Source organism: Aptenodytes forsteri, unplaced genomic scaffold (genome assembly GCF_000699145.1).
Source record: "Aptenodytes forsteri isolate BGI_AS27 unplaced genomic scaffold, ASM69914v1 Scaffold273, whole genome shotgun sequence".
Classification (NCBI taxonomy): domain Eukaryota; kingdom Metazoa; phylum Chordata; class Aves; order Sphenisciformes; family Spheniscidae; genus Aptenodytes; species Aptenodytes forsteri.
The window spans coordinates 788,901-801,097 of record NW_008795041.1 but is presented as its reverse complement, the minus strand read 5'-3'; the positions used below and the strand labels follow the sequence as shown (position 1 = coordinate 801,097).

The 12,197-nt window shown below is 40.5% G+C and overlaps 1 protein-coding gene across 5 annotated transcripts in view; it reads left to right on the top strand.

Annotated features, from left to right (window-relative positions):
• Positions 1-133: 133 nt before the first annotated feature.
• Positions 134-12,197, top strand: part of CTPS2 (CTP synthase 2) — an 81,607-nt gene continuing 69,543 nt past the window's right edge. For 4 of the 5 annotated variants that reach the window (XM_019471435.1, XM_009276876.2, XM_019471434.1 and 1 more), the window contains exons 1-6: positions 134-280; positions 3,056-3,261; positions 5,604-5,774; positions 6,060-6,160; positions 7,998-8,114; positions 9,475-9,558. In XM_019471435.1, coding sequence (XP_019326980.1) covers positions 3,096-3,261; positions 5,604-5,774; positions 6,060-6,160; positions 7,998-8,114; positions 9,475-9,558 — 639 coding nt within the window. In that variant the 5' untranslated portion in view covers positions 134-280; positions 3,056-3,095. Of the gene's footprint in view, positions 281-2,546; positions 2,620-3,055; positions 3,262-5,603; positions 5,775-6,059; positions 6,161-7,997; positions 8,115-9,474; positions 9,559-12,197 lie in introns of those variants that run through there. The other variant, XM_009276875.1, reaches the window with a different exon arrangement.

Genomic DNA, 12,197 nt, shown 5'->3' with positions numbered 1-12,197 from the left:
CCCCCCCCCCCCCCCCGGTCCTTCTCTGCTCCGCCGTCCTGCCCGCCCGGCCTCCGCTTAGCGGCCGCCCTCTGACGGCCCTTCCCGCCCCGCACCTGGGCCGCGGCGGAGCCGCCCGCCGCCCCCCTGATGTGACGGCCGCCCGGCTGCTGGGGCAGGGCAGGGCAGGGCAGGGGGAGCCCCTCTCCTGGGCTCGGCTGCAACTTACTTCTCACTGTAGTGCAGCCCGTTTGGGGCGGAGCGCTCCCAAATCCCCCCTGAAGACAGCAAGCTCCCGTTGGTAAGGCTAAACGGAGAAATTCGCGTTCCTCTCTGTGCTGACTTCCAGTTCCCGGCAGAACGTTTGCCTCCGGTATTCTCTTCGCTTTCCCTCCCTCTAACTGTCGACTTCTCCTTTTAAAAGTGACTTCCCAAACCACCCGGAGTTCTTTGTTTCTATTGCGGGTAAACATGATTGTGTTTGCTTAAGCTGCTGGGAAATCGGTGTTCTCGCTACAATCACAGCGAGCTTTTCATTTTGGCTCCTGTAAGCAAGGTGTTAGGGTTTAACGGTTTTGAAGTGGCGCGTGTTCAAGATTTATACCTGTTGAGTTCATTTCTCCCTCCCCCCGTTCTTTTTCTGGAAGTAGCTTTGAAAATGGCTTAGACGATTATGAAATGTTAACGCTGACAACTACATTAGCTGATTTATGAAGGAAGGCTCTGAAACAGAGGAGGTAGGCTCCAAATCTTAAAATCTATCCTATTAAAAAAAAGTTGCATGTTAAAATTAAATAGCAGGGAAAAGTTAATTCCCGATGATCCTTTTCTCCCGATTTAAATACTTTTGATGGTTGTGGTCTTCCTTTTGTCCATATTGACAAGGAAATAATAGGCTATTAATTCCTATTATCAGTCGTAAGAGCATTGATAACAAGCATTGTTACGTTCCTGAACTCTGCCTCCTGAAGATCCAGGCCTTATTTACGTTACTTCAGTATAGTAAGAGGAAGAGCTACAATGTTCGTCCACTAGCTACTGCTTACTGCCAGCGTTTGAAGAACCATACTGCTTTGATTTATCCTGAGCGCCGTTAGATCACGTGCTGTTGCATGTTGTTTTGAATTAATTAGGTACTTAAGTAAGGAAAGATTTGCTTGACCCTAGAATTTTTGCTCTGTGGTGAGCCACGCTGTCATTATTCAAAAATTATTCCAGTGATTAGCCTCCACAGCTGCCTGAATGTAATGTGGATGCAGTTATGGATGCGGTACGCACAACAGCATCCTGTTTCAGACAGGGGGGAGAAATGGTGGCAAAATCTATGCTTGTGTGAAAGCCAGGTGAAGTGGGAGAATTGCAGGGACAACATCAACAGCCGTCAGCGAGAACAGCAGATTATAGCAACAAGAAGGGTGATGAAGAATTTTAATTAGGATAGTAATTAGCAGAATTTTTAGGGAGTGGGTGTGTCTCCTCAACTGTTTGAATAGTTCCGGATCCCTTACCATTCATACTCATACACAGTGCAAGGTGGCATAGATATATTAGCATCTATGAGATTATTCCCCCCCCCCCAATCATGTGATTTGCCTAGTATGATATTTGAATCTCTTAGTTCACAGCAGGTCCTTTTGAAAAAACGGAAAAGTTTGAATTATCCGGGCTTCTTATAAACAACAACATTTTCAAGAGAGGAGGTTTCTGTATCTGAATAGCCATTGTTGCTTACGCTAGTAGTATTGTAGAGCACTGTGAAACATGATGTTGTGTCTGATCAAGGCTTCAGCACCATGATATGCATTAACTATCATGTTTATGTCTTCAGGATGTAGTGTTTGTGAGTACTCATAGTTGCAGTTCCTTCTTGTGAAGAATCATTTATTTCATGGTCTAGACAGGGAAGCAGAGACTCTGACAAGTTGGCCACGTTGAAGGCCACATGCCACAGCTCTCAGAGCTACTCTGTCCAGGGTTGCCCTTCTGAACTCATGATGCTAATGTGTGTCGTAACATCAGACGTTTCTCTAAATCTGAAACTTTAAACAGATACAATGTTGTTTTCTAGAACAGCATCAACTTTTACTCTGCATCATAGTCCAGAGATGCTAGGTGATTCTTTTTCTCTTGTTTTTTTTCTCTCACAGTAGTTACCTGGAGAAGGAGAATAGGTAGGCATGTGAAGAAAGGACTCTAGGCTCTTGAGCAGTAATGTACCGTAGTATAAATACAGACATTTTGGTTCAGTTTTTCTGTTCTGGTCTCATGTTCTATTGATCTGTAGGATATTTTAAGACTTCTGGTGAAATACTTGATACACTGTGAGTTGGAGAAGCGAAAGCTGCTGAAAAATGGAGTGGATGGTATAACATTCTGATTTTAGGAGATATTTGAAGCTACAAGTTGCTATTTCTGATGGTAAAGCTACTGGGTGGAGAATGTGAGTGTTCTGGCTAATGTAGCAATGAACAATCTTTGAGCTAATTTCTCAAAACACATGTGAAATGATTAACTTCAATTTAGAAATTGGAGAAGCGAAAGCTGCTGAAAAATGGAGTGGATGGTATAACATTCTGATTTTAGGAGATATTTGAAGCTACAAGTTGCTATTTCTGATGGTAAAGCTACTGGGTGGAGAATGTGAGTGTTCTGGCTAATGTAGCAATGAACAATCTTTGAGCTAATTTCTCAAAACACATGTGAAATTATTAACTTCAATTTAGAAGGAATCCGGGGTGAGATTCATCTTGCCTAGCTTGTGGTTCTAAAAGTTAGCTGGCTTTTCCTGTCACAGGAGAGGAATGGGCCGGGTGAACTGTGCCTCTCTTCGGCATCTCCACAGGGCAGCGTATCAAAATGGTATCTGTTTTTCCACTGACTGCGGAGTGGACTTAGGTGCTCAGCTTACGTATTGGTGTATAAGCTGGGAGAGATGAATCCTAATCCCAGATTCCAAAATGGTGATTTTGTTTTCTGTTTCTGAAGGTCTTTTCAGCTTAGATTTCTTGCATACTGAGGCTATGTTCTTCCCTGCCATGAATACGCATTCATCAGATGTACATCTTTGTCATTTTAGATTTCCAGCTTGAGATCAGCGTGCTTGTGCTGATTTTCCGATGAAGTACATCCTGGTAACGGGTGGTGTCATCTCAGGCATTGGCAAAGGGATCATTGCAAGCAGCATTGGCACCATACTGAAATCATGTGGTCTACGTGTCACTGCAATCAAAATTGATCCTTACATAAACATAGATGCTGGAACCTTTTCACCATATGAACATGGTATGAAGGGCAGTGCTGTTCCCTTTTGCATAAAGATTTGTATTCACAGTTACGTGGTGGGTTTTTTGGTTTTTTTTTTTTAATTTTTTGAGAAACGATAGTATGGTAGTGATTAGTAATTTTATAATCTATTTGGCAACGCAAGTTTGTTCCTTACTATGTGTTCTCAAGGGCATTGTCTGCTCTAAGTAAAGAGAGGAGAAGCCTGTTTGGTGAAGATACTTTTATGAGTAGATGCTTCCTTCCTATAAAGTACCACTTTGTTGGGAAAATCCTAGCTCTAGGCCTTGCTCAGTCAATGCTATCTTCAGTTCAACTTGATTACAAAAAAAAAAGGAATAGTACTATAAAACTTTTTTGAAACTTAACTCCTTGACAGTTACTTGTGAATGCTGTTACCTAGATGTCAGTTGTCGGTGCCTCTAGTGTGTCTTCATAAGAGTTAGTTTAAGCTCCCATTTTAGACAATGAGGATCTAGTCAAAATCATCAGTGAAGCTTAGAGAGCCAACTAGTGATACCGTTTTAAAGTAGATGCTTAGTTTGGTTGGTTAGTTCTCTAAGCTATGTTGGTTGTATTGACTACACAGCTGATGAGGTACAAGGCAGTCTGACATGCATTTATAATTTTGAATGTTCTTCAGCTGTCTGTCTTGTTACTTGTCCATTTATTGAAAACAATGTTTTTCAAAGTTCCAAAGTACCTTCAGCCAATAGACATTTCTAATTCTTTTTATTGGTTGGATTTTGTCTGCTTACTTTTAGTCTAGACCAAAATTTTTGGAACTGGAGATAAACGTGTTTTTCTCCTGAACTGAAAAAAGACCACTTTGGTTTTTAAGTGGAGGAAGAGCACAGCACATCAGACCGCTCTCAAAAAGCCAAATTTAACTAATCCATTAGTCCTGCACATTCAGAAGTGCATCTGGTGCTACTTAGGCAGTTGACCGGGATAGTTATGCCTTTACCTTTGGTGGTAAGACTCCTGCAATGAATTGAGATTGTGGGGATGTATTCCTCCCCTGGATCAGGTACAGGGGAGAGGGGATACTATGGCATGTTATTCCCACACAATTTTTTTTTTCTCCCCTCTGTTCACTTAAGAGTTTCTTACTGCTTGTGAAGAAACACTGGCTTGCTGGGTAGTAAGTAGAAATTCACACAAGCCAGAATGGCAAGCCTCTTTTGTTAACATTTTGGCAGAAATATGATTGAGTCAAAGGATTTTGATTTGATGATTTCCAGTTAACTAAAGAGGTTTTTTAATAATGTATTTTTTTATTCTTCCAAGGCCTGCTTATGAGTAACGTTGGTTCCACTCGTGTCTGTTGGCTTAAATGATAACTTAGTACAGAGGAGGTACTCGGTGCCTTACAGGATCAGGCATACATTTTCCACTCTGTTGTACACATTGTGGTGTTTTTGTTAAACTGTTCATTGAGGTGGAGTGTTGTATCTTGGTGGGATATCTATTTCCGTAGTCTATACTGTACCTTCAGGGGGATTGCTTCTGTTTTTTTCCTTGTGCGTTAGTCCCGTAACTTGTTTAGCCATTGATTCATTGGGTCATGGCAAAATATTTTATGTTTTTTCTGAAGAGCTTTCCAGCCTTACCTCAAGATCTAGCAACTTTAGTTCCTTCTGAAGTTGACTAAATTCAGAGTTTAGAGACTCTTTAGAGGTCTAAGAAAAGTCTGAACCTGAAGGATATTTTCATTAGATTTTTCAGGGTCAGAATTAACCCTTGCTGCGGACATAGTGAACCAAATATACAAGATGAAACAACTGAATAAGAAACAGTGATCATGTTTGAAGAAGCATTTAGATTCATCATAACTTTACTCCTGATCCAAGCCTTAATCATTAAGATCCAAACAACGTGAATTTATAGTGAAACACTTTGAACGTGTGTAATAATTCATGCTTATAAAAGCACAGTTTTTGGCTGCCACGTGTAAATTAATGTTTTATTTGTTGCTGATTTATGATTCCTGGAGATTGTTTTCTTCCAGTTGAGGATTGTAGCATGCTGTTGAAATGCTGGTTAAATATTTTTAAGTCACTTAAATATTTTGGCAATGTAACTTAAATTTATTTGCAAAACTGTATGTGACTGAGGGATAGGCATTCGATGTAAAAGTAATGACTCAGATATTAAGTCACACAGAATGGCAACACAGATTGAGTTGCAGCATGTGCTTTATTGATATGTTGTTGATATGTGACATGTCATTTCAAAAAACGTTTCTTCAATTTTAAGATGTTTGTGGTATTCCTGCTGTTTGTTTAATAATTTATCATTATTTTATTGCTTTTCTGTCTGCTTTCACTTTCTTTTTTCAGGTGAAGTTTTTGTATTGAATGATGGTGGAGAAGTTGACTTAGATTTGGGAAATTATGAGAGATTTTTGGACATCAATCTCTATAAAGATAACAACATCACCACTGGAAAGATATATCAGCATGTCATTAATAAAGAAAGACATGGTGATTACCTGGGAAAAACCGTTCAAGGTGATATTTTTAATTCTGTGGGATACTAGTCGATTCAGTCTTCACAAAAATGTGATCAGCTAGAACAAGCTGCTCCTTGCAGCATCATCTTATTCCTTTCTCTTTCCCAAGAGATATGGGCATATTCCTGTAATGTTGGGCCTCTGGGTTCAAGAAAAGGAGGAATAGAAAAAGGAGCTAGCAGTTTCCTTTTGACTTTCTGCTCATTTTCCCCCTTTTGCATGCAAAAACTGTTACATGGGCCTAAAGTAAGATATGCTTGCCTTCTTTGGCTTTGTCTTGTAGTTGTTCCGCACATCACTGATGCAGTTCAGGAATGGGTAATGAATCAGGCAAAAGTTGCGGTGGATGATGACAGAAAAGAGCCACAAATTTGTGTGATTGAGGCAAGTATGGAACCTTTTAGGATATATATCCGCAGCGAACACAAAGAACTTTCTCTTTGCTACTTACTGTAAAAAGGTCAGACTGAAGTTTTATGGAGAGCAGCAATGCAAAGACACGTTTTATATTCTTTGATTTGTTCTGAGAATGATAGGCATGGTCTTATCCCTACAGCTTCTGTTTACTTGACTAAATCCCTTCTAGAATATTGCTGAAACTGAGCTGCTTAAGAGTTTATGGATTTATAAAATTAAAGCAGCCAGTTACTGTAATGTGAAGTATCTATTCTGAGATAGGGACATTTGACTGAAGCTTTATACTGTTAATAGTATAGAGAAAATGTGTGTAATACCTGAAATCTCCTGTGGTCAGTAGGAGAGCCTAACATTCTAGCTTTCCATATGGCTTCAAATGTCCATCTTGTTGCTCGTGGTCATGTTTAAAGGAATATATTTAAACACAGTGTAAGTTAGTTTCCCACTTTCTGGTGTTATTTTTAAGATTTTTGGAGGCAACTTTGTTAATCGCTTAACCTACTGATGTTCTGCACAATGGAAATAACGAGTTTTACCCATCCTTAGTAGGGCATTGAGACAGCTGGAGGAAAGGCAGTCAGTAATTGCTGGTATTACTATTACAGCGGAAAAAGATTATACCTGAGAATTTGACAGAAGAATATGTCATAGATTTAATGCCAGAAGTGACCACCGTAATCAATAGTGTGATAAACTTTGTGACCCAGGTCACAGAATTGCTCAGTATTTCTTACGCAGAAGAATCTGCCTTGATTTAAAATATGCTTATTGGTATAGCTATAGATCTTTTTTATGATGTGCACAGTGAGAGTCAAACATTTCATTGAAAACAAACGTACAAACAGTAAATACAGAAGTTGCGGAAGAACATTAATAAGTGATGGGCTTGTCAGTTCTTTAACTTCAAACTTAATTTTCTGTTTCCTCCATGTGTGGTGGGTTGTTTTTTTTCCTGTTATAGCTCCAGCCTGATAAAAATATTTTTCTTCAGGACTTTAAGGATAATTGTAATGTTTTTCCATGGCAAATTCCTGAAGGAGTTAGACTGAATATGTGTGTCACATACAAATGTAGTTGTCAGAAGTTTTTCTGGTACTGGGTGAACACAAATATGCAATTCTGTCAAAAGCCACTTGGTGGCACAGAAAGATCATTCTGAAATACAACTACTTCATAAGACTTACGTGCTGAACACTGCTTTATTCAGTGCTTAGTCTACTGCAGCTCTTTGTGTCTTTGAAAGACATCTGTCTATAAATAAGTTTTATCATGGACTTAGTCTTGGGTTTTGGTTTGGTAATAAATATTTAAAGTCTTTTATAATGTGAAATATTATTTCATGTTGTCCATATGGCATTTATTGATGTTGGAAAGCTATGATAATATTGCTAAATGTCTGTATCTTGTTGTTCACAACTGTTCATTAATCTGACAGACAGGAAAAGAAAGTTTTTCTGTACAAAAGCCTTCATATCAGCTTAACTATTGATTACTTTTTCACCACTTTGAAGGCAGTGTGAAAGCATGTATTATTCAGTAGCACCACACATCTTCCCATGGGAAGCTTATGTTTGGTGTAAAGTGAATACAACAAAACTGGAAAATTGTTTTATGGTTTCCACAGGAAACAAAATGCGCAGAATAGATGAGGGTTCTTTGCAGAGTATGCCTGCAAATTTCAGTTGTCAGTGTTTTTTTTAAGATAAAAATTTCAGAAAACTTGTTGAGTATGTAAGAGGTAGGCTTTTTTTTTCTTTTGTTTTTGCTTTTGGCCACTTCGACATATCCAAGCTTTCTTTTTCAGCTGGGTGGAACCATTGGAGATATTGAAGGAATGCCATTTGTTGAAGCGTTTAGACAGTTTCAGTTCAAAGCAAAAAGAGACAACTTCTGTAATATCCATGTTAGTCTAGTGCCACAGGTAAGTTACTAAAATTAATAAAATAGATTTTACTCTGTATTGGGCTTTATATTTGTTTACTTCTCCCATTAATCCTTTCAAGCTTGAGGGTTTTAGAGACAGAGATATGAAACCCAGCCACACTGGGGTAAATAAAGGTCTTGGTAATTACTTTATTGATGTGAGAATCTGTTTTAATGTTCTAAGTTACCAAAAAAACCCCTTATCAACACTAATTTATCTAGGGAGGTAAATATAGTTTACTTAGCGCGGGAAGATGCTGGTACATAACGAACCCAGTAAGAAAGGCACTCGGATTCTCTAAGGTATGGCTGAAAATTCTATTTGTTAGAGCTAAACTGCAAGGAGAGGCGGTGTAAACGACCTTACGTCCCTCCGGGTGGTGGCAGCCCCGGGTGGAGCAGCATGGAACGGCCCAGATGTGCCGGGCAGACTGCGCCCGGGGAAAGAGATTCTCCCCTTTCGGTCATTTGAGCTGATAGATCATTTTCTCACAAGGAAACAACGGTAGCACTAAAACTGTCAAACAGAAAGGATGTTCTCGGGAGAACTTCGTGCCGCATCCCTAGATAAAGGCCAGGCCATGCAGGCGATGCGGGCGTGGGTGCTGCACGGGAGCTGCCTGCATTTGTCCTGCGGCCACGGGATTTGTGCGGCACAGCACAGGCCTGGGCTTCCTCAGGGGGACCCTGACGTGGAGCGCTAGCTCCTCCATGTACAGTGGTCTTCCGGTCAAGACCACTACAGCTTTTTGTGCGGGGCTAAAAGTATTTTTCCATTCGAACTCTAAATTTTACTTCACAAATAGGCGTTCTTAGTATTTTAAGAGGTAAGTATTCACTGGGGAGATTTTGGTAAGCAGAGGTTGGTAATGATGATATGACTGCACCTTGTACAGATAAAGAGAGAATTATTAACCACTGCAGCTATGGATTAGAGGATTGATCAGCAATTGGTAGGATTGATTCCCTGTATTTGAGAACAGAATTTTTACTACATCTGATTATTTCCAAGGACAGTCACTGAAGGCTTTGTGCTATGTTGGACGTTCTCCGTTTATTAGCAAAATCCAACTTTTGGAATATTCTTCTACCTGAGTCAGTTATACTGAAACTTTTTCTCTGAAAGAAAAAAACAAAATAAACCTGACCTGAATTAGGGCCATGTGGTTTCTTCACAGCATTTCTTATATAAGTAATAACAGTGGTGCCATTTCTGTTTCTGGCATATTGTGGCTCTGCTTGGATATGGTTACTTCCTGCAAGTATTATTACTTGCAATGACTTTTCTCTTTTGACCTGTAACTGCTCTGTTAGTAGATGTTAGTTGCTATTTGAGCTTTCAAAATATGTCTTTCCAGCCTAACGCCACTGGTGAACAGAAGACAAAACCAACACAGAACAGTGTTCGAGCACTGAGGGGTCTAGGCTTGTCTCCAGATTTGGTGAGTCAATAAATACAGATTTTTATTTATAGGTCATCTAGAAGTGTCCTTGCATAACCTGTGTTCAAAGAATAAGCCTCAGTCTCCCATGAGAGACAAGAATTTTAGAAGAAATGCAACATATATGCTGCGCTGCTTCACTAAAGCCACAGGAAATCAAATTATGCAAATTCACTCTAAGTTAACTTAATTCAACTAACTCGTTGCAATATCTTCGGACTGTAGCTATGTTCTTCTAAAGGGATCTTTGCAGAAAAATCATTCTGCACTGCTAAAAGTAATCTAAAGTCTCAGTTCACTTTGTGGGAAGACCTAGAATGCTTCTGGCTTCTAACATTCTCTCACAAATTTCTTTTTATGCATGATTAAGAAGCAGCAATCCTACCTTTGAAGTACAACCTTTAAAAATATTCCTGTTTGGAAATATGAAACGTGTGGGTGAATCTTCAAAGTAAGGTTCCTCAATTTCTTTCATAGAATAGTTTGTGTTGGAAGGGACCTCTAAAGGTCACCTAGTCCAACCCCCCTGCCGTGTGCAGGGACATCTTCAACTAGATCAGGTTGCTCAGAGCCCGGTCCAACCTGACCTTGAATGTTTCCAGGGATGGGGCATCCACCACCTCTCTGGGCAACCTCTTCCAGTGTTTCACCACCCTCAGCGTAAAAAACGTCTTCCTTCTATCTAGTCTAAATCTATGCTCTTTTAGTTTAAAGCCATTCCCCCTTGTCCTGTTGCAACAGGCCCTGCTAAAAGTCTGTCCCCATCTTTCTTATAAGCCCCCTTTAAGACCGCAATAAGGTCTTCCCGGAGCCTTCTCTTCTCCAGGCTGAACAACCCCAACTCTCTCAGTCATAGGATCATAGGATGGTTTGGGTTGGAAAGGACCTTTAAAGGTCATCTAGTCCAACCCTCTGCCATGGGCAGGGACATCTCTCCCTAGATCATGTTGCTCAAAGGCCCATCCAGCATGACCTTAAAATAATATATATCTGTCTGTTTTAGAGTTTTTTAATACACCTATCATCATGGCATATTTGTTTCCCTTCTACATCCTCATCCTCTTAGAATACACTTTTTTGCCCATTGTAGGGATTTTTGTTGCTTTTTAAGTGAGTAGATGTGAATATTAGAAAGAGTTCAGGAGAAAGAGAAGCATTTCGGTGGAGCATTTCAGCATTTCAACCTCCTGGGAGGTTGCTGGTTGTTGAAAAGGTTTTATTGAGAGGAAGATTTTGCAGCATTTTCTAATTCTGGTCAGACTCTGGATTCACCATATTTCTTCACCAGTCTGTCCTCAGAGGAGAGGTGTTCCATCCCCCTGATCATTTTTGTGGCCTTCCTCTGGACCTGCTCCAACAGGTCCATGTCTTTCCTGTGCTGAGGGCTCCAGAGCTGGACGCAGTACTTCAGGTGGGGTCTCGCCAGAGTGGAGTAGAGGGGCAGAATCACCTCCCTCGACCTGCTGGCCACGCTTCTTTTGATGCAGCCCAGGACATGGTTGGCCTTCATCTACCACTACCCCCACGTCCTTCTCCACAGGGCTGCTCTCAATCCCTTCTCGCACCGCATAGTATAGCGAACCTAAAGCCAGCATGTTTCACCTCATGCCAGTTGGCAAATGATGACAAATGCTCAACTCCTTCCATTTGTTCTCCCCAGTGCTCTAGTACTGAGTACGTGCTTATTCCCTGGATGCAGTGTTTGCCTCCCTGGCACTTTTCCTTGGTAGCAGAGAGGGAACATAAGTAGATTGCAGCTCCCTGTTGTGATACCTGTCTGCCATTGGAGATGTTAATCTGCTTGGTCAAGTGTTGATAGCACTGAAGCGAGGGCAGCACAGCTTCAAATGCCAGTTACAACCCCAGTTCAAACTTCTGCTCATATCTTCCTGAGCTGCAGCTGGTGCAGCTGAAAACACACTCTGCTTTAGGAACAGAAGAGGTCAATTTTGCTCTTTCGTGTGGGGCTGCTTGTTAAGTCAAAGGCTATTTTCCATACTTGATTCTGGAAGTTGTTGAGCACTTTCCGTTCCCATAAAGTCCACTAGGAGAAAAAGCTTCCTAGCCCTTCTCAGAAATGAAAGAGTAGTGAGAATAGTCACTGCTTCCATATAATATTTATATCCTGAAAAAAGAAAAATGATTCTTAAAAGGATAGTCACACAACTAAATATTGTGGTGTGCTGCTTTCTGATTTTTTTTTTTTGACTCCTGCATTTTACGTTTATCAAAAAGCATGTTTATAACTACAAAACCGATAGCTTTATAAATAGGATATGTGAAGGATGTGTTAGGTAGCTTCAAATTGTTGTGACCTGGTGACTGTAGTCAGCTTGTGGAGGGAAAGACTTTTATTAATGCAACGCTGCTCTATATTCTAAGCTTCAGGGCCTAAATTTCAAAATCCCTCTTGACGTGCTAGTTGCATATGGAAAGTTGCATGTGATTTTTGAAGGCCTTTAAGAGAATTGCCAGCGCCTGACTCTTCTTTTTTTTTTTCCTCCCCCGAATAAATTTTTAAAAGCCTGTTGGGGGGTGTGTGTGTGTAATAAAAGGAAAACAGACTAGTCACTTTCTCGCATCTTGAATTCTTTCCTGGGGCAGTTCTGGGACTGCCAGAAGTGCGGTACTTCCCCCCA